The sequence below is a fragment of the Typopeltis vanoorti genome, chromosome 10 (genome assembly GCF_054136105.1).
Source record: "Typopeltis vanoorti isolate ZY-2024b chromosome 10, IOZ_Tvanoo_1.0, whole genome shotgun sequence".
NCBI classification, from domain to species: Eukaryota; Metazoa; Arthropoda; class Arachnida; order Uropygi; family Thelyphonidae; genus Typopeltis; species Typopeltis vanoorti.
Genome location: NC_143558.1, coordinates 98196199 through 98219381, shown reverse-complemented (window position 1 = coordinate 98219381; position 23183 = coordinate 98196199). Strand labels below are relative to the sequence as shown.

General features: G+C 35.1%; 1 protein-coding gene across 2 annotated transcripts in view; it reads right to left on the bottom strand.

Moving 5' to 3' along the window:
• The window catches only part of LOC150102621 (legumain-like), a 205102-nt gene that overhangs the window by 174073 nt on the left and 7846 nt on the right, over window positions 1-23183 (bottom strand). For both annotated transcript variants that reach the window (XM_090399527.1, XM_090399528.1), the window contains exons 3-4: window positions 19550-19647; window positions 5867-5948 (exon numbers count right to left, since the gene is read on the bottom strand). In XM_090399527.1, the coding sequence (XP_090255653.1) occupies window positions 5867-5948; window positions 19550-19647 (180 nt within the window). The remainder of the gene's footprint in view (window positions 1-5866; window positions 5949-19549; window positions 19648-23183) is intronic.

Sequence of the window (23183 nt, the reverse complement as noted above, 5' to 3'; positions counted from 1 at the left end):
GGAGGACAAGGGATCTTGGGGTGATGATTGATAGAAATCTGAAATTCAAGGAACATATTGCAAAGGTGGTGAAGTTAACCCAGATGATTGCTGCAATACTGAGAAGGATGCTGACTAGCAGAGATAAGAGTTATCATTCCATTGTATAAAACCCTGATCAAACCACACCTGGAATGTAGTGTTCAAATTTGATCCCCAGGATTTGAAGAGGATAAATTAACCTTGGAAAGAGTGCAGAGGCAGATAACAAAATTACTGATATAATAAATAATATCAGGACTGTACAATGTTAGTTATACAGATGGAATGAGGGAATGTGGACTGCAAAGTTTGGAAGGAGAAGTGATATGACAGACATTTGAACTGTTGAGAGGTAGTTACAGGGTTACCACTGAGGAGATCTTTCATTTGATAGAACAAGGGGAAGGAGCAAGGACAAGGGGCCATCCCTGAAAGCTGCTAAAGGAGATCAAGTGCAAGAGGGTAAGGAGTGGTTTCTTTGCATCCTTATAGCATGGTGAGAGAACGAATGGTAAATGAGTTCAAGGAGTGGTATAATAAATGTGTTTTCTAGGGTGGGCCTTCCACGATGAATCTTGTGACCCCCATGGAGGTCTTGAATAATAATAATGACTAGATTTTTTTTTTTCTCCTTGCATAGAGCATGATGAATGAGTAGAATGTTATTGCCAGAGGTGGTCACAAGTTCTTGGTCAGAAAATAGAATATGGGCATATCCATATAATAATATGGAGATACCCATATAGTAATAATTCTATTTTAAATTCTTGTCCCTTATATAAATCATGGGTCTCCAGTTATGTATTTTGTATTCTTGATTTCTTGGAGATGAAATCTCCTTGTATACCTTGATTTCTTGAAGATGAAATCATGGTTACCACCTCTGGATCCTCTCCACCAAGAGAAGATTTTTGATGGAAGAATTTTGATGTAAATCAGTCCGAATATGCTTGGTACATATGTTGACTGGCTTATATCAAAATTTCTCCTTTCTAGTTATAGCCAAAGTATGAACTAACAAAAATAAATTCTGATACCGTCAGAAGTAGGAAAACAACTTGCAGTGTTATAAAATGCTTTCTAGCCCTATGTCAAAATTACTGGCCGTAAATTTCATCCATTTCTACACATGCATGATTCTGTTATATCCTTATACAGGAAAAAAATCCAACCTCCTGACTTTTTACTTTTCCTCAAATTCCTACATTGATTATATTGGTAAACATCCACTTACCATTCCAAACATGTAACATTAAATGTCCCCTTTGAGTTTTTGCTAGAAAGAGATCAAAGGTCATGTTTAAAGTGGACACCATAAAATTTCTTGGCCTTATGACATTCCTCTGGTTCTCTTTGTTCTTGAGCTGACTACTGTTCTAATGTTTTTATTTTCTGCATATGTCAATCCATTAGCATTCTACCTGAGATCTATAATGTGCAGTAGAAAGATAAGCTGGTGAGGCTCTAATCTCTTCCATCTCACAGTTAGTATCTTATGACTAATGATAAATGTGTGTGATCTGTAGATGTGTGTGTACATGGGACCAGTTTGCCTGTTTTGAGGGATGAAAAAACTGATTATAGGAGAGATAAAACCCTCCACCCCCCCCCCCCATAGGACCAGCTCACTCACCTTTGACTGAAAAATCCTAATGAAGGTTTCTTGCATCATTGATGGGATTTGAACCCAGGTCTTTCTAACCAAACAGCTCTGTCAAAATCAAATGAGCAATGGAGGCTATGTTCAGAAATCAGCCCATATTCAATCCATTCCTAAGAATAGTATTAAATCTCACTATCAAATTACCTTTCATTCTCTCTCAATTCCATTCATTCATTCTTCAATCCACTAACATTCAACTCCTACATTGCCTGAAAATCTCTCAACCAATAAATTATCATCTCCACACATATTTTATGTAGGCACTATAAAGGTGACAGTCCCAACAGTCTCTCAAGGTGTTTCTGTTTTGGCATCACCAGTATGAATTTTCATCAATAAATTCATACTGATGTTAAACAACAGAAGATCTTGCTTATGACATCCATATTTGTGCAAATACCATGGAACATTTTGGGAATCTCAAGTGGTTGCTCTTGATATCTCTAAGGCATTTGATCAAGTTCACAAATATTTGACTTCTGCAAATGGTTATCAGCTTTCACTCTATATGCACATTATTTGCAATAGTGGATAGATCCTTATCCTGAAAATTCTGCAATCAATGCTGAAGTTCCACAAGAATCTATTTTCTTCACTTTCTTCCTACTATGCGACGATGATTTTCTTCAGCTGACTGCAAATCAATCCATAGTTTCCATATGAAGTAATCATTCGGCACAAACCTTGCATTACATAAATCAATTTCTACAACTATAAATTCTGCTTTCCAAATCATTTTTCATTCCATTCTTATAATCATTGATTTCTATATTAGTGAAACTAAATCCTGTCATTTCTTACCAAAAGGTCCTTTTATTTTTTTAGTCTTATTTTTAACAACATTCTAGACAACATGAAATTTCTCTTAGATACTCTACCCACCAATTTCTCTTGGCATAAAGAATTTGGAATACAAATGAACATTATTTTTAAATTTGGGGTGATGCCTCTAAAAGCTCCCTAAAATTGAAGTTGGTTGATAAGGAATCACATACAGAAGTGATTGACAGAGAATCTATACTTTGCAATGAACATAAAATGAAAGAGAAGGTCATGTTTGAGTAACTAGCTCACATTTTATAATAATGTCCCAGTTGAGTTAGACAAGAAGAATGGTTACATCATGATACTTTTGGACACTGCTAAAGCTTTTGACAAGATTCAGTATGGAAGGCTGTTGCATAAGTTAGAAGATATGGGATTGGATTATAAATACTAGTTTGAATAAGAGGATGGCTGAGTGACATATCAAAAAATTGTGTACAGGGGATGTGAGTCTAAGATTTAAGGTGACCAGTGGTGTAATCCCAGGACTGAATGATATTGGAAAGGATTTAACAGGTGACATACAGCTGATGATTTGCATCATCAAATTGCTGCATGTCACCTGTTAAATCAAGAATGCAACCTGACATGCAGTACTTGCAGAATGATTTGAATAAGTAGGAACTGAGGACATATGAAAATGGCCTGTCAGTTCAATGTTAGTAAATGTAAAAGTTATGCTTTGGTGTAATGAGATATCCAATGACAAATTATATTGGAAGGATTATGCTAAAAGAAGCTAAGCAGAACAGAGATTTTAAAGTTTTAGTAGATAAGAAGTTGAAGTTCAGGGATCATAGCAAAAACTGTGAATACAACAATTCAGAAGATAATTGCAATACTGAAGCGAACATTAACATTAAGAATAAGGAAATCATTTTGACTTTTTATAATGCTTTAATATGTCATCTGTATTATCATGTCATTTGTACTATGCAGATTGGTCTTTCCAGTGATGCAGATAGAGAGGGTGCAAAAAGGAGTTTGTTAAAGATATCAGGACTGTGGAAAGCAGATTATGAAAACAGATGGAAAATTTGTGAACTGTAGAAAGGAGAAGAGGGTTGATAGAAATCTACAAACTTTTGAAAGGATCACACAGTAGATGGAATTTTTCATTTTATGGAGAGTGGTGAGAGGACACCAGTGGAAGTTGAGAATGAATGCAGTCAAGAAAGGGGTGAAAATCAGATTTTTCTCTCATAGAGCAGTGTGTGACTGGAATGATTTGGAAATGGTGAGTGTAGGTAGTGTAAATGAATTCAAGAGGTATGACGTGGTTCGAGTGATATGTTGCCTTCCCCCGATGAATTCCTGACTCTCTAGTGGTCTCTTGTAATAATAATCTTCTAATCTTGAAGATAGAATATGATAATTCATGCTCGTTAGTTTTAGCATCTATCTCTATCTATATACAGTTGATTGGTGTATTCACGTGAAAGAAAAAGAAAGAATATATAGTTGATTTTTTTGCCTCCGTAGCGCAATTAGAAGAACGACAGTACATTGCACCCTTCGATTGGAATAGGCCTAAGTTTGATTCTCATAGCAACGGGAGGAATCTTTATCTGGACGATTTCAATCGAAGACGAGTTAGCTGGTCTCATATGGAGGTAGCAGGGCTTTTTCTCCCGGAAACTAGGGTTTTTCATCCCGCATACAGACAAATCGGCCCTTCAGAACACACGCAATTTACAGACAAAAAATACTAGTTGTGGTGGTGGGCAGTAGATGGCGTTGATTCATAGTAGAGGTTCGGTGTAGTGGTTGAGACAGTTGTAGGTGTCCTCCCATGATGAGTCTTTGGACTCCTTGGAGGTATCAGGAATAATAATAATAATAGCTGCTTTTCACAGTTCAGGTTTTGGATGGCTTTTTCTATCTCAAGTATTGATATGCACTCCTGACTTAATGTTATTATTCCAGAAGACTTCTAAAATATCTAACTTCACTTTTCATGTCACCTTTATCATCTCTGGTTCTTTTCATGGTACTCTTTTTTCCATGTCTAAGCTTTTTCAATACACTGCCTCCAGAATTTTTGCACCTTCCTGATATTTATTATTCCCATTACTTTTTTTTAGCTAATTTTACATATTGCTTTCTTACATTTTTCTCTGTATTCTTGGAGCATATGCTGTTTTACTTGCTAAGAACTTTCAATATGCTTTTTTCTTTTCCATGACAGCCCTTTTAACTTCTTAAGTACACCATGGAGTCCTAATTTTTCTATCATTGTAAACAACTTTACTACATACTTCCCAATCTGAATGTTTACTTCGGTCTGCTAAGGATACTCCAAGGTTTTATTCTTGTCATCAACTGCTTTCATTTTTTTTAATACAGTCCCCCCCCCCAACCTCCACTGAAAGCTTCTTTCTTTGATTCTTTTTAAAACTTGCTTATTACACTTTTATTTTCAATTTTTCCCTACTCAAAACTGAATGATCACTTCCTATTTTAAATTCCCTCTTTACTCTTGTATCCTGAATGAGTATGCAAATATCATTATCAACAATACCATAGTTAATGGTATTGTTGATAATGTTAATGGTATTGTTGATTTCTTGCAGCTTCTCTCCCTGGGAATTTGTGCACATCTTTATGATGGTATGTTGGATAAGTAATGACTAATTCAAATCCTGAATAGAAATCTGGCAGGTACCTACCATTATCATTAGCTCTGCTCTTTTATCCAAATTTTCCCAGCATATTTTTTTGTTCTGGAATTCATTTCCTACTCTGCTATTTTAGATCTCCAACAAGGACTATCTTTATAGGCAAGCAAAATGCCCTTTCTAAAATAGTTTTTATATTTAGAAATTGCAGTTATTTATTTAACATAAATCATACATATTATTTTAAATAATAATGCCGCCCTGGTTGGCCGAGTAGTTAGCGTATCTGCTCTCCAGCCAAAAGGCTGCGGGTTCAATTCTCGCTATGAGCATGGATGTTTGCGATTACCTGTGAAAATACTAGTGGAAGTGCTGGGTAGCAGATGGCATTGATGCAGAAGTGGAGAAATGGATTGAGCGGAGAAGAGTTGTAGAGTTGGTGCCCTCTCGATGAGTCTTTGGACTCTCTGGAGGTGTCAAATTATGAGAAAATTTTAGAAATTTCAAAAGGATCCTAAATGAAATAAGCCAATGTTGGAATTTGTAGCATACAGCAGCTTTGAATAATACAACAACAATTTAATGATCACAAGATAAAGTTAATTATCTTTTCTGAATAGTCATGTGAAACAACTTTGTAGACATTTCTTTCATTTGGATGATGAATGATAATACCTATGGGATTCTTAGTGATACAAAAAGGAAAGAACAGTCAATAATCATAAGTAAAGTTAATTACCTCTCCTGTGTAATCATGTGGAACACCTTTGTAGACATCACTTCCATTGGGATGATTAATAACAATGCCTGGTGTGGGATTCCTAGTAATTAAAAATGGATATATATCAAATATTAACTTCTATCAACATATTTGAATAAATATGATACATAGAACATGCATATATACAGAAAAGAGAAATCATTTGTTACTGGAAACCACAAGAAGTTATTCTCAACTTTTTCCTAAAAGATATGTTTTTTTTTAATACTTCCATACCATTATGGACTAGCAGATGAATGCTTGCAAAACATTTTTTGCGATTAAATTTGCATAGTATTCCTATTTTGAAGCAAATGATATCAGCATGTATTATTCAGTTAAGTTTATTATATTTGACAAGAAATTATATTTTCTTTTCATCCATATTTTACCATAACATAATAAACAAGAAAAGTCTGCACACTTCTTAAGAAATATACATTGATATACATTATTGTAAAGGACACATCTCCTATTCATCTTCAACATACCAGCAAGAGATTATACCCAGATATTGAAGCCTACTGAATTACTGCAGATGTTATTTCTCATAAACAAGTAGCAAAATGTTGAATAATGAAATTTTCACTTGAGTTAATTATAGGAAATTTATTCTATGTAATGTAATTTTCATGGGATGGACACAAGGCTGGTAACATGAATAAAAAGGTGGTTATGGACACACATCAAAGAATAGAATGACAGAAGAATCCAAGAGAATGCAGATGACTAGTGGTGTACTTGGGCCATTGCTATTTAATTTGTACAATAATGATTTGAGGGAAATGTCCCATTATCTGCAGATGATACAAAGTTAGAGAAGAGAACAATTAAGAAAAGATGATGTGGAGATGGTGCAGGATAATTTAAACAGAGTGACAGTGCGGGCAAAGGACAACAGCTATAAGTTGAAGATCAAAAGATTAGAAATTGCATATTAAATTGCAGACTAAATCTCTGCATAGTTGTCTAGACTGATAAACAAGAATTAAGTAAAATATATATAACCTCTTATATATAATAAGAGGTTACTATTCCTCTTTATTAGTTTTGACTACTCTATGTCTAGACAACTATGCTGAGATTTAGTTGTTTGGTGTTCTTGGAGAATTGGCAAGATGATCCAGAGGCAAGTGACCAAAATGATTACTAGATCTCAGAGGAGAGAAATAAAAGTTTGTGGACTACAAAATTCACTTGATAGGCAGAAATGAGGGAAAAGTTGCTAAAGTGGTTTTATAGAACAGATGTGGAAGAGAAGTTCCAATACATGACAAGACAAGAGAGAACAAAGTTCAGCCCTGGAAATTGTATAAGAATATGACTGGTTAAAAAGGGCATTAGGACCATATCTTTTGCTAAGAGAATAGTGAATTAGTAGAATGGGCTGCTGAAATAATTGCGAGTGTTTTGACTGTGAATGAGTTTATGGAGATATGTGATATATAACTGCAAATAATAGTTAGCATTGGCTCTTACAATGAGTCACTGGACTGCATGGAAGCACCCATATAATAATAATAATAATAATAATAATAATAATGGGATGATTGGAGAAATTTGATGTGTTCAAGAAAACTTTCACTATTTACTTATAGCAGATGAATTTGGCCAAATAGATAACATTTCCAATAAATAGGATGCGAGTTCAAATACCACTGCAACATGAATGTTCTTGAATATTTTTCGGTAATAGATGATTTTCATCACAGATATGAGACCACTACCCTACATTTTTTTTTTAGAAGGCTTGTAAATGCACCATGTTTATTCTCAGTAATAGAAGCAGGATTCCACAGATTATTTTTTTGCTCACCTATTATAAGCATGTTTATAAGTTAAAAAGCTTTTCTAGAGCTAAATGATACTCATATGTGAAAAATATCAGTTGCACCAGCTCAGTCTTTATAGGTTGGAATAGAACAAACTAGATATGGTCAACTTCCCTATTATGCAAGTAGACTATCATAAAGACACTTCACAAACTTATTATCAGCTTGAACTAAGGTATGAATATAAACAAGAAAGTCTATTTTATTTTATTATCATGTATGTTATCCAACTCAACACACACACACACACACAAAAAAAGTCCTTTGTTCAAGCTATTAAATTAGTAATTTAACTGACTTTTCAGCCTAATATTTGCAAAAAAAAAAAAAAAAAAAAAAACACTATGCACTGCTTCCTTAATAAATAAAGAGATTTATCCAATCTATGGAACTGAAAAACTCAATCAATTTAAAAAGAGTCAGGAAAATAAAAGGAAACCAAAAGTTATAATTTAGTAATTTCTCCAAAAGAATTCAAACTCTTGCTATCACATAAAGTAAAAGTCATAATTTCAGTAAATATACCCAAAAGAATTCAAGCTCTTGCTATCAAATGAAAAAATTAACATCGTTACTAACTTCCTATCTACAATTTTCCTCCAAATCAATTCATTACCTGTCAAGATTAGCTCTGCTAACTCATTCCTGGATGCTAACAACGTCATTTTTAATATCATATTGCCGTTGATACCATCCGTTCACGCCCCTAATATTTCTCAGGACTCATATCTGTGGTCTCTAGTCTTTGGTCAAGTGTTTTACTTCTAACCCAGCTCTCAGATCCATAAGTTAAAATTGGTTTGAACACGGTCTTGTATATAGCTAATTTAGTGTTTTGACTAATTTCTCTCTTATTCCACATAAATTTATTGACTTCCTACCATACCAGCATTATTGATTCTGTTGTCTATTTCCATATTTAATTTACCATCTTCACTAAATATCGTGCCTAAGTAGTTGAAATGTTTTACTTGTTCTATAGGTTCTCCATTTATAATACTTCTACCTATTTTTATTGTTTTGTTATTGCAGACCATCATACCAAATCTATTACAACAGTTATTCAAATTAGTCAGGGAATCTTGAAGACTTGTAGCAGATTCATTTGGAAGTATAACATCATCTGTATAAAGCAAAAAGCTCAGATTAATATCTCCAATTTTGATATCAGGTTTAATACCACTTTCCTTCATAATATGATCCATATAGATAATGAATAACAGAGGGAATAATGTACATCCTTCTCTGACACCAAATTTAACATCAAACCATCTTCCTGTACTCCCTTCAATTCTAGATGTTGACTTACAACTCAAATAAAAACTGAGCATTGCTTGATATAATGCTCCACTGACACCATACAACTGTAGCGTTTTGAATAGCTACTCTCTTGGCACCTTGTCATATGCCTTTTCCAGATCTACAAAAATTAAATACAGATCTTTGTTATATTCCCATGATTTCTCAACTGTTTGTTCTAAAGTGCAAATCTGATCCTGACATTTGGCCTGAATCCAGCTTGTTCTACACCAAGCTTCCCATCCACAATTCTGCTCAAGTATATTTGCATAAATCTTACCAGGAATACTGTAGAAAAATACCTCTGTAATTCTCACATTCAGTTTTATTTCCATTTTTATATATGGGTACTATGGGAGCTCTGCTCCAATCATCTGGAATTTGTCCCTCTGTGCAGGCCTTCTGAACTATGCAGTGCAGCCACTGTAAGACTTTATACCCTCATACTTCAGAATTTCTGGTCAAATATCATCTACTCCAGCTGCCTTTTCACATTTCAGGCTTTTGATGGCTTTTTCTATTTCAAATGTGGATATCTATTCCTGACTGCATGCCTGCTGAGTGTTTTTTTTACCACTGTGCTATCACTGTTTGTTTCATTTAGCAATTTTTCAAAGTAATTGCTCCATACATCAAAGATATCTTTTCTTCCAGTTTTCATGTCACCTTTATTGCTAATTCCTTTTAGAGCACTCTTTCCTCCATTTCTGAGCTTTTTCAACAACTTCCAGAATATCTTGCCATCTTCTTGATATTTAATTTTCTATATTCTTACCAAAGTCTTCCCATGACTTTTATTTAGCTAGTTTTTATATAGTGATTAGCTTTCTTACATTTTTCTGTGTTCTCTAAGAGCACAAGCTGACTTATTTACCAGGAACTTTTGATATGCTTTCTTCTTTTATTCACTGCCTCTTTAACTTCCTGTAACCACCATTGGGTTCTGATTTTTCTATCCTTGCAGACAACCTCACCACATGCCTCTCTCTGGCTGAATCAATCAATCAATCAATCACTGTTTTCTTCAGGATTTGCCACTGAATATCCAAGGTTTGGTTCCTGTTCTCAAACTCTTTCATTTTTTCTTGAATAATGTTTGTGTATTTTAGTCTGCAGTTGACATCTGGGAGCTGTTCAACTTTTATTCGCTTTAAAACTTTCTTACATGTTCTTCTTTTCAATATGAAATTCAATTTTATCCTGCTCAAGACTAAATGGTGATCACTTCCAATTTCCAATCCTCTGTACACTCTAGTGTCCTGCAACAGGGAGAAAACATCACTATCAACAATAACATAGTCAATGAAACTTTTCTTATTCCTTGCTACTTCTCTTGATGGGAATTTGTGCACATCTTTATGTTAGAAATTGTGTTAGTAATAACCAGTCCATGTCCCAAGCAGAAATCCAACAGGTATTTGCCATTATTAGCTTTGCTCTTTTCTCCAAATTTTCCCAAAATATTTTTGTATGTCTGGCAATCATTTCCTACTCTGATATTTAGATCCCCAAGAAGGACCAACTTTTCATTTTGTCAGTGGCTTTCTCTAAAGCCTCAAAAAGTTCTTCCACTTCTACTTTAGTAACCTTCTTTGGGACCATAGGCACAAATAAGTCTCATTGCCCAGTTCCCCATTCTGATATTTACCCACATCACTCTACTTGAAACTGCCTTCCATTCAAGAAGATTGAATACTATGGCTACTCCTTAGTATTAAATTATTATCATTTTATTATTATTATAATGGTATCTCCATGGAGTCAGACTCACTGGGGGAGACACATTATTTGCTCAATACCTATCATATACTTCTGGTCAAACTCACTGATGAAGTACTTGCAACCACCCTTACCAATCCAATCCATTCCATCAATTTACCACTTCCAAAGTAAAAAAATCTAGTCTTAACTCTTGCTAATCACACTTTTATACAATTTCCAAGCATGACCCAGTGTTCTCTCATTTCCTGCACATGCTGAAAAAGTCTTCAGTGTTAATCCCATAAAAATGTATTTTAATAATCTTCATGCTTCTATCATAGCTCCTCTTTTTGAGCCTATCAGCTAGTTTTTAAAGCTCACAAATCTTTAAATCTATTCTCATAGGGAGAATTCCATAGACCTGCACAATCATCATACACTTCTGGATTCTTTCCACTATCCCCATGGAATCAAGATGACGAGATATGTTCACAGTAGTGCAGATGTTGCCTCATTAAAGCCTTATAAAAGAGAATAATAACTTTCCAATCCTTGTTTGTCAGTGTATTACATCTACATAATCCGATGTGCTGTTTTGGGTGTCTTTGTAATATGGCATCTAAACTTCAACTCTGTCCACAATCACTTTCAATTCCCTGGCTCCATCAGCAAATTATCAGCTTGTAATTTCTTTTTCCCAAAGTGCATCAAGCTTGGCTACCAGATTAAACTCACAGCCATTACCTTTTCCCATGCCACCAGTTTAAGTCATCCTGCAGGATATCTACATCATGTTCATTAATCATTGCTCTTCCCAGTTTTGCATCAACAAACAGCTGAACATTTTCCCTCAAATCATTTCCTACATCACTGATGTATAAATTAAACAGAAGAGGGCAAGTACTGAGCCCTGTAGTACACTACTGACACCAGCCTTCTGGACTTGACTCTCCTATAAGCCATTCTGATATCTGTCCATCAGCTATACTCTAATTAAAATCACTAGCTTCATATCCATTCATCACCCCATTTGCTCCAATTTATGTAATGGAGTTTCATGTGGAATCCTGTCAAATACCTTTGCAAAGTTCAGCAGTATAACTGAGTAGCCATTTCCTTTATCCAACTCCATTGCCACTTCATTATAAAAAACAAGCAAATCAGTAAGGCAAGACTTACCCTTCACAAAATCAGTTCCCAAAGAGTATCATACTCCTGTCCACACAGATCTGAATTGGGTCTTTTACCAGCTTCTCCAATACCTTAACCACAGTACTAAATGACCTATAAGTTGCTACCTCAGTCTTGGAATCTCCTTTGTGCAGTGGAACTATTTTGCCTCTTTTCACTCCACTAGCACCTTCCAAGAATTAAAGCTTAAATTAAACAGCTTGATAAGAGGATGTACTAATTCCCTTGCACATTTTCATAATACATGTCTTTTAATCCAATGACAATGTTCATATTAAGGTTCTACAAAACCTTAAGCACCTCCAATTTATTAATTCCTATTCTCCCATTAGTCAATATCACATCTAGTATTGCAATATCACCCCTGGATTGTAATACACCCTTGCAAAATGATCACTCAGTAACCCAACTATCTGGTTAACTGTGTTACCTTCTACTATCACCACTTCTTCCTTTTTACTTGCCACATTGTGAAAGAACTCTTTAGGATTTCTTTTGGTCTCATCAGATAGCTTCCTCTCAATAAAGTTTTAACTTCCTTAGCACAAAAGCACACTTCTCCATGCCTGGAACTGGTCAATGGCATGCTGATCACCTTTTTTTTTTTATATTTCATCCACATTTTTTTTTATATTTCATTCTTTTTCTGAAACTCCTGCTTAGTGATGCTAATTATCCATCTAACTCCTACCTGATTTATCTCCTGACTCTGGATATACAGTCTGATACTGCCTGCTTTCTTCAAACATCCCTTGATCATCTCCCATGCACTATCAACATCTCTCCCCCTTCAAATTCTTAAGCCATGGCAGTGCTGAAAGCTGACTCCTCACACTGTCATAATCACTTGCTTGTAATTCCACATATACCCCCATCTTAACAAAAAATTCTGCATGACTGGCAATCTCCCAGGTCAAGACCACGTGAGATTCCATGCCCCCAACTGGAAGCTGTGCAGCTAGATTGGTTACTTCTAAGTTCTCTGATGCTATGACCAAATGCAGCACTTTTGAACCTCATGTCCTCCTCCATTATATGCTGTCTCATGAAATTATCTCTTAGCAGCTATATAAATTCCATTTCCTTTCTTCCCTGTGGGCATTCCTCCTTGCAATCTATGTCCCAATCTATGAACTTCCCCTCCCATAATAATAATTACTCAACCTGCACTCATCATGCTAATTTGAAAATGCATGTCATCTGCATCCTCTTTTATTACACTCTGTCTATAGCAGCAGCAAACTTATAGGATCGTTATGGCAGCAGAGTGCCATTGAAATATATTGTGGAATTGCTGAACATGCACATATGTCATACTGGTGTAAATGATACCCATGCAGTATATAGAATGGAGGCAAGTATTAGGAGAATTGGAAGTGAAAGAATCAGAGGTGTATCAGGTGACGATTGGGTTAGATATTAATAAGGTTGTGGGAATGGATGACATATCACCATATTCTTAAGGAATGTGCACAACAGCTAGCTATGCCCTTGACCTGGTTATTTAATGAAAGTCTTGCAGTTGGTGACATTCCTAAGGAGAAAGAAGGTAAAATAGTGCTACTCCACAAGCAGGGTTCTAAGACAAAAGCTTCCAATTACAGACCAGTCTGTATAACTGCTGTTCTAGTCAAGATGTTGGAGAAATTTATTAGGAATAGAATAAAAGATCTTTAAGATAAAATAAAGATAAAATAAGATAAAAGGCTTTAGAGAAAGCAACTGACATAAGGAAAAAATGAAAAGTTGGTCCCTGGTGAGGGGATCTAAATAGCAAAGTAGGAAATGACTGACAGACATACAAAAATATTATTGGAAAATTTGGAGAAAAGATCAAAGCTAATGACAATGGCAAATACCTGTTGGATTTCTGCTCAGGACATGGACTGGTTATTACTAACACAATGTTCCAACATAAAAATGTGCACAAATTCATATGGAGAGAAGAGGAAAAGAATAAGAATGGTCTCATTGACTATGTTATAATTGAGAGTGATGTTTTCTCAATGGTGCAGGACACTACAGCATATAGAGTAAAGAGGAAACAGAATAAAATTCAATTTCATAATGAAAAGATGAGCATGTAAGAAAATTTTAAAGCAAATAAAAGTTGAGCAAATCTCAGATGTCAACTGTAGACTAAAATACACAAACATTATTCAAGAAAAAATGAAAGAGTTTGAGAACAGGAAAACCAAACCTCGGAGATTCAATGGCAAGCTCAGAAGAAAAAATTGATTGATCCAGCCAGAGATGCATGTGGTGGGGTTGTCTGCAAGGATAGAAAAATCAAAACTCCATGGTGGACACAAGAAGTTAAAGTGGCAGTGAAGGAAAAGAAGAAAGCATATCAAAAGTTCCTGGTAAATAAGTCAGCTTGTGCTCTTAGAGAATACAGAAACAAATGTAAGAAGGCTGAACAGTGTAAAACTAGCTAAAAAGTCATAGGAAGACTTTGGTAAGAACACAGAAAATAAATATCAAGAAGGTGGCAAGATATTCTGGAGGCTGTTGAAGAAGTTCAGAAATGGAAGAAAGAGTGCTGTAAAAGGAATTAGAGATGAAGTATGGAGTAATTACTTTGAAAAATTGCTAAATGAAACAAGCAGTGATAGCACAGCGGTAAAAAACACTCAACAGGCATGCAGTCAGGAATACATATCCACACTTGAAGTAGAAAAAGCCATCAAAATCCTGAAATGTGGAAAGTCAGCTGGAGTAGATGATATTTGACCAGAAATGCTCAAGTATGGAGGTATAAAGTCTTACAGTGGCTGTGTAAAATTCGATGCAGTAGAAATTTTTTTTCTTAACGTTGCATCGACTTTTACAGAGGTCACGATTGTATAAAGGAGATTGTAATTTAACAATGATTGTAAATTTTTGTTACGAATTTTGTAAGGTATATATTAATTCTGTAGTTGTAATAATTTTGTGATTGATGAAAAACCATGCAAGTATATGTTGAAACTGTATGAATGTTAAACTGTATATTTCAAGGGCAATACCTTAGAAAGCAGCCCAGCATTTTGATGTGGTTCCGATTTTTAAGAAATAGCTTAGAAGCTTTGTTTGTGCAATGTAAAGTGTCTTCAACTGTGTTCGAGCTTACCCAAATGCAAGTCTCAAGGACAGTGCAACAAAAGGCGGCAGACATCTAAGGATATCCCACGTTTGGTAAATAAGATTGTTTTTGTGTCTGTGGGAAACAGAATTATTCAACTTTGAAGGTCACATCCCCTTTTGCATGGAAATATTAGGGGTTCTCAACCCTTAATCCAGGGACCAAGGAGAAGTATAAGAAAGGATCAGGAAAAGCTTCAACCATGCAGAAACGTGGAAAGAAGGCAGTCTCCTCTTGTGGTGTCTCGATCCAGCGTCACGGAAGTGGGTCCATTAGAAGTCTGGAGAGAAGCCAGGAGGTATCGAAGGGGAAGAGAAGTAGGACCAGCATGCCTTGGCAATAAGATAGTCTGCCATGTGCATCGAGCGGCGAACATCTTTGGCTGACCTAGAAAGCATTGGTGTGACATGCCTAAAGCCCTAGGAGTCCCCCACGATACGATGCCGCTAAAGGAAAGAAGCCTGCACGAATGTTGAGGTCCAGGACAGAAAAAGCAGTCAGTGGAACCAGTAAAGAGATAAAAAAGCCAGTTAAGATATGTGTCAGAGAAGAACTGCGAGTAGAATTTTATGTGTTTGTTTAACATTACAGAAGATAGACTGATAGTCCACGGGACATTTAAAAAGGTTAATTATGATTCTTTGTTCTGGACTAAGAAGCTGAAGATTAATTTGTATACTTAGATATGAGAAACTTGTTAAATGAAGTATATATTGCATGAAGAAATTAGTATTGGAATGAGAACATAGATTCTTGTACGATAGTATTGCTGCATGCTTTAATGTATGTACAATTATTGAGATATTATAATTCTTAACTTTGGATTTTTTTTTTAGAAAGAGCCAATTCATTTAAGATACTATATAAGTGCATCGTAGTTTAATATACATGTTTGTTATGTTAAAGAATGTGTATTCATTGATCCTTAATCCAATACACTGTTTCTAAATAAACATGAACCTATGAGCGAAGGTAAATAAGAGTAGCCACGACTGTCCATAAAGCTTGAGATAGATCTAGAGAGATTGTGCTAGTAATCTTAATCATATTTAATACCTATAAAGGGGAATCTTGGTGATGCAGTTGTAACATTAAATAAATTTTCCAAGGTGTTTAAGAAAATAGATAACTTGTAATAATCTAAGGTAAAGAGAAAAAGCATAATAATATAGTAAAGAGAACATAAAGTAAATAATAGCATAATATTACAAAGGAACAACAGACCATACGTTTACAGCTGCACTGCATAGTTCAAAAGGCCTGGACAGAGGGACGAATTCCAGATGATTGGAGTAGAGCTCTCATAGTACCCATATATAAAAAGGGAAATAAAACTGAATGTGAGAATTACAGAGATATTTCGATAGTGAGTGTTCCTGGTAAGATTTATGCAAGTATACTTCAGAAAAGATTGAGAAGGATTGTGGAAGGGAAGCTTGATGAAGAACAAGCTGGATTCAGGCCAAATAGAGGCTGTCAGGATCAGATTTTCACTTTACGACAAACAGTTGAAAAATCATGAGAAGGTAACAAAGATTTGTATTTAAGTTTTGTAGATCCAGAAAAGGCATGTGACAAGGTACCAAGAGATAAGCTATACAAAACGCTAGAATTGTATGGTATCAGTGGAGCATTATATCAAGCAATACTTTGAGTTGTAAGTCAGCCGTTCGAATTGAAGGAAGTACAGGAAAATGGTTTAATGTTAAATCTGATGTCAGACAAGGATTTACATAATACTCCCTGTTATTCATTATATACGTGGATCACATTATGAAAGAAAGTGGCACTAAACCTGATATCAAAATTGGAGATGTTAATTTCAGCTCTTTACTTTATGCAGATGATGTTATACTTTTAAATAAATACAGTAAAAGTCTGCAAGATTCCCTGACTAAATTGGATAACTGTTGTAATAGAGATAGTATGAAGGTCAGCAATAACAAGACAAAGACAAGTGGTGAGGGCAAGAACAGTCAATGAGTTTAAGGAGTGGTATGATAGACTTTGTGTTTCTTAGTGGGAACCTCCCCTCGATGAGTCTTGACAGACTTTATGTTCTTAGGAAGGACCTCCCACGATGAGTCTTTTGACTCCATGGAGGCCTGAATAATAATAATAAAGACAATGAAAATAGGTAGAAGCATTGAAAATATCAACTGCATTGTGAATGGAATATAGAACAAGTAAAACATTTTAGCTACTTAGATATGATTTTTAATGAAGATGGCAAATGAAATATGGAAATAGACAACAGAATCAACAAAGCTGGTATGGTAGGAAGTCAAATGAATAAATTTATATGGAATAACAGAGAAATTAGTCAAAACACTATATTAAATGGATACAAGACAGTGTTCAAACCATTTCTAACTTATGGATCTGAGAGCTGGGTTAGAAATAAAACACTTGATCAAAGACTAGAGACTGCAGATGTGAGTCCTGAGAAATATTAGGGGTGTACAGATGGCATCAATGTCAATATCATTTTAAAAAGGAGGATATAGGAAAGAACTTGACATTGTTAGCAGAGCTAATCTCAGGTGGTATGAACACTTAAACAGAATTTGATTTGAAAGATTAGCAAAACAAGTGTTCTCTGCCAGGTTGGCAGGAAAAAGGCCCAGAGGAGGGACCAAGATATAGGTGGATTGATATGGTAAAAAGTGCCTTAGAAGAAAGAAATATAAGATCTGATAATGTTGGAGTCTTGACTGGTAACAGATTGATTTGGAGAAAAATTATATATAGGAAGTTAGTAATGATGTAAATTTTACATTTAGTACTATCATATCCTGTACACCCCTTGAGGGTAGATGTCAGGAATTTGATGATAATGATGGTACTTAGTCATTATTTGAGTTGTAAGTCATCAGTTAAGGAAGTACAAGAAGATGGTTTGATGTTAAATCAGGTTTCAGACAAGGAAGTACATTATCCCCTCTGTTATTCATTATCGATATAGATCACATTATGAAGGAAAGCAGTAATAAACCCGATATCAAAATTGGATATGTTAATCTCAGCTCTTTACTTTATGCAGATGATGTTATATTTTTAAATAAATCCAGTACAAGTCTGTAAGATGCACTGATTAAAGTAAATAATTGTTGTAATAAATTTGGTATGGAAATCACCAATAACAAGACAATGAAAATAGGCAGAAACATTGAAAATATAAGCTGCATCATGAACCAAGAATCTATAGAACGAGTCAAACATTTGAGCTATTTAGGCACAATTTTTAGTGAAGATTATTATTATTATTACATGACATCTCCAAGGAGTCCAAAGACTCATCGAGAGAAGGAACCTACTGTACAACTGTCTCCACCACTCAAATCCACCAACTATAGCGAACTGCATCATCTAGACCGATGCCATCTACTTTCCACTACCACCACCACTAGTATTTTCACAGACAATCAAAAACATCCATGCCCATGGCAGGATTCAAACCTGCAGACTTTTGGCTGGAGAGCAGATATGCTAACCACTCAGCCAACCAGGAGGAATGTGTTAGCAGAGCTAATCTCAGGTAGTATGGTCACTTAAACAGAATAGGAGAGCAAAGATTAGGAAAGTAAGATGGTAAATTAAATATGGAAATAGTCAACAAAGAGAGAAATTAGTCAAAACACTAAATTAGCCATTACAGGACAGTGTTCAAACCAATTTTAAATTATAGATTTGAGAGCTGGGTTACAAATAAAACACTTGACCGAAAACTAGAGAAAGAGACTCCTGGGAAAGATTAGGGGCACAAACACATGGCATCAGTGGGCAACATCATATTAAGAACGAGGATATTAGTAAAGAACTTGACATTTTTAGCAGATCTATCAGGTGGTATAGTCACTTAAACAGAATGGGAGAGGAAAGATTAACAAAATAAGTGTTCTCTGGCAGGTTGGCAGGAAAAAGACCCAGAGGAAGATCAAGATATAGGTCAACTGATATAGTAAAAAATGCCTTAGAAGACACAAATATATGATCTGACAATGTTGAAGTCAGATCGTATATTTAGTCAGATCGTATAATTAATCTGTTATCTTGACAGATAACAGATTAATTTGGAGGAAAATTTCTGATAGGAAGTTAATAATAATGCAAGTTCTTCATATAGTACTATCATAATATCCTGTGCATCCCTTGAGAGTACATGTCAAGAATTTGATGATGATTATATGGGTTCCTCACATCATGCATGTATGTGGTATGCATGCAGTGAACACATATTCATCAAGAGTGTGGGCTAACAATTGTGATATAAGAGTGCATCACGTCCTGCATTTCTTCTAATAACAGGAAATATCTCAGACAAATAAATTATAATTTATTAATGTTTAAAAAATTAAATTAAAAATCCCATAATTTCTGAAAGCTGTTTCTAATTATTCATGAGATAAATAACATTGTATAAATTTGTACCGCACAAAAATTTTCCTACGTTTTCTTATATGGCTGCATTAGCATTTACATACTTGTACTAACAAAAAAACAGAAATAACTTACTGTTCGTTATTGGCAATATCATCTTTCATCATCACAACAATCTGTTCATCTGGAATTCCATGTCTATGCAGAATCTGATATGCATGGCAAATATCTGCCTAAATTAAACAAATGGTAAAATTTCACTTAAGTTTTGAATAATTTATAAAATAGGCATAACTACCTGTTTTACTCTATAGATTTATATGAATCTTTGCTAAATGAAAATGTACAATACACATGCTCTTGTTTTTGTGGAATATTTTACCCACTCAATCCATCCTTTTTTTTTTTTTTTTTTAATTTAGTGAGAGAAATTTCAAAAATTTACCAATCAGCTCATTTTAAAATTTTATGTTCTTTCTCTCAGATGACAAAAACTGACTGATAAAACTAATTTTGTGATGTTCCAGTAGAGATATTCATGATAATCTTTTCCTTTCAAGGTATGACATAGAAATTTTGCACTGTCAATCAGATAGGAACTATAGCAAAACTTATTTTTCAAAACAGGACTCATTTTGTACTTCTTATATTTCCTCTTTTTGTTTTTTACTTTGCTTTTTTACTAATAACATATCTTGTTTTTTTTTACTAATCAGGAATGGTCCTTATACATGCAAAAATGCAGATCCTGTTCTTAAAACAAGTACAGAACTACAAAATATAATGCTTTCTCCGTATATTTTGTTTCACTAAACGTCTGCATAGAGTATTATTATTCTTAAGTACAGCAATCCCTCAATTAATGCCTCTGATTTGTGCATTTTTGATTAGTGCTTTTTTTTGTTATACTCAAATTCAATTAGTGCACCTATATACATCTTAAAAATAAATGTTACAGAGTTTAAAAATTTTCCATGTATGCATTTTTTATGGCTAACTATTTTAAAAAATCATTTACCAGGATGAAATAATTTAGTTACCGATTTAAAACATTTACCAAATTTAGCGCGAAAATTTATGTCATCTGCTATTTGCATAGCATTTTGATGATCATATCTCATGCCTCCTTTTCAATTGTTTTCCTTACTTTTTTTTTTTTTATTATTATTCTAAAGTATTTTCCCAACCTTCATCATGAGTAAAAGAATTGAGCAAAAAAGTGTAAGTGTTAAAATGATTTGAAAAGTAAAGTAATCTCATTGAAAGAAAAAATTGAAATAATAAAGAAAAATGAACAAGGCAAGTCCAGAGCAAAGATAGAACAAGAATACAAAAATGGGTGAATCAACTATAAGATCAAGCTGAGAGAAAACTGACAATCCACTTACATAAGGATAAAGACAGTCGAAATGATGGCAACTTGTTACAAAGCCCTCGATGAGATACCCTATCAAAAGTCTTAGAAATGTGAAGAGCAATGGCACAGGTTTCTCCAAACCTTTCCATGGAATGGGTCCAAAGGTGCACAACATAGGCCAGGAGATCCTCTGGGGATCTCGATCATCAGAAATCCACACTGGTGGTTGCTAATTAGACAGTAGTTCTCAAGGTGTTGAAGAAGATGAATGTTGATAACCTTCTCCATTACTTTACACAAGTGATATTAAATCAATATGTTGATAGCATCATAGTAAACAACTCTTCTTTTTTTTTGATGATAGAGAATACGTGTTAGTTAAGGAGCACATCTCTTGAGCACAATGGTGAGATTCCACTGGGTCCGGCTACCTTTGTGGTATCCAAATTATTCAAGATTCTTCTGATATCTTTCTGATGGAAGGTCATAGGAGGCAGGGGATGCAATATTCTAGCAAAGGAGGAGGTAATTTGCCATAGTCATCTATGTAGGAGTTTGAAGAGAAGAATGAAGCCAAGATACCAGCCTTGTCATTAAGTAATGTTACAAAGCCAACATTTGGGTGAGATAGAGGAAGTAGCACAGATGGACGGAAGTTGCACCCAACAGCTTTAGTGAGGGACAAGAATGTGCTGCAACGTGTGACTCACTGGCAGTGAGTCAGTGGTGCATGCAGCAAGTTTTCTAAATTTATCCTTGTTGAATTTAGATTTTGCCCCTTTAATGGTATTTTTACAAGTGCTGCAGGCAACTATGTAGACTGTCTTTGGTTTCAAGTTACTTGTGAAAGGCTGTTTGCTTTTCTTGGACAGTCCTGGCACACTTCTTGGAGAATCAGAGTTTAGATGGTGGAAATTTGAACAGAGTGAGGAGGAATTAAAGTTTCCATTCAAATATGAATTATTTCTGTAACAAGATCACAACAGGTATGACTGTATGAAATCAAGCTTTGAAGATAGAAAGTTGAAAAGGTCAGAATGCTTTTCAGAATTGAGAGAATGGTAGAAGTAGCAGATGAATGAAGCAACATGTGGCAAAGAAATTTTAAGTCACAGAAGATCAAGAATGTGAAATTCTAGGTGAGGCATACTTTGGCAAGTAACATCAGAATGCACAAAAGCATAAATATCTCCCCTATGGCAGAACACGTCACACAGGGTGTAATCTGGACAATTAAAATGAACTCTCCTGTGGTTGATTTAGTAGAAATTTGTGGTTCAATCAGAAATAAAACATCACATTTTTGAAGGAGGTTTATTTTTCAGTTTAACCATACTATACTTATTTAGACTTGGTTTTATATTTAATGTTATAAAAGGTGAAGAGAAAATCAGAATGAAAACATGTAGTGGGAGAAAATACTATTGAACATGTCACCCAAACAGAGGGCATCTGGTCTCCAAACCACAGCATGGTCTCAACAGCAACTCCCTCTACATACAATCATATGGCTCCCTCCAATCATGACCTGGCAGTGTAGTGGACAGCAAGATTATGTGCCAGTTGATTAGGAATCTGCCTGAGAGGTGCATTACCATCTGGTGCCCCAAACACTAACTAGTGACCAACCTGAAGAACTGCTTTTCTGTTGTAACCCTGAAGATCGGGGGGGGGGGGGGTGACTGCATCCTTGCAGTATGTTTAGCATACCCTTGAAGGGTATCACTTACTCACTTTGCATGTCAAAGGTTGGGGGGAGAGGAAAGAAAAATCAGGAACCAAACATAATGGCAACCACTTCAGGTCTTCAATAAGCAACATGGTGATAATTCCCCAGGCAATGAAAGTCATCTACCACCTAGAACTAATTGGCATTTACTCCAGCTAGAAAGGCATCCCTTTACAGCAGGAATACTCAATGTCACCAGAGTCCTTTTAGTAAAAACAGGCCACATCTTGAGAAAGTGGCTCATTTGACTGGGAGATGCTGTATAGTGTGTATCCTGCTCACAGTGGCCCATGCAGCATAAATGATTTCTATAACTGTGGGTAAATCATTAAAGCTTTCATTTGGATATTTTAAAGATAATTTTTTTTTTCTATGTTTCAAATCAAGCATCAAACTATAGGCCTATCTCTGTGTCAGGTGTTGTGGTTAAGTTGTTGGAGAAGCTTGTGAGAACTAGGATCCAGAGTTGGGTTGACAACAATGGTATAATCTTTGATGGACAGCATGGATTTGCTAAAGGGAGGTCATGTTTTAGTAATCTACTTACTTATTACAATAAAGTGACTGCTTCCTTGGACAGAGGAGAAGGATACACAGTAATACACTTGGATCTCACAAAGGCTTTTGATAGAGTACCTCATGATAAGTTGACAGTCAAACTAGAGCAGATGGGGTTGGATATT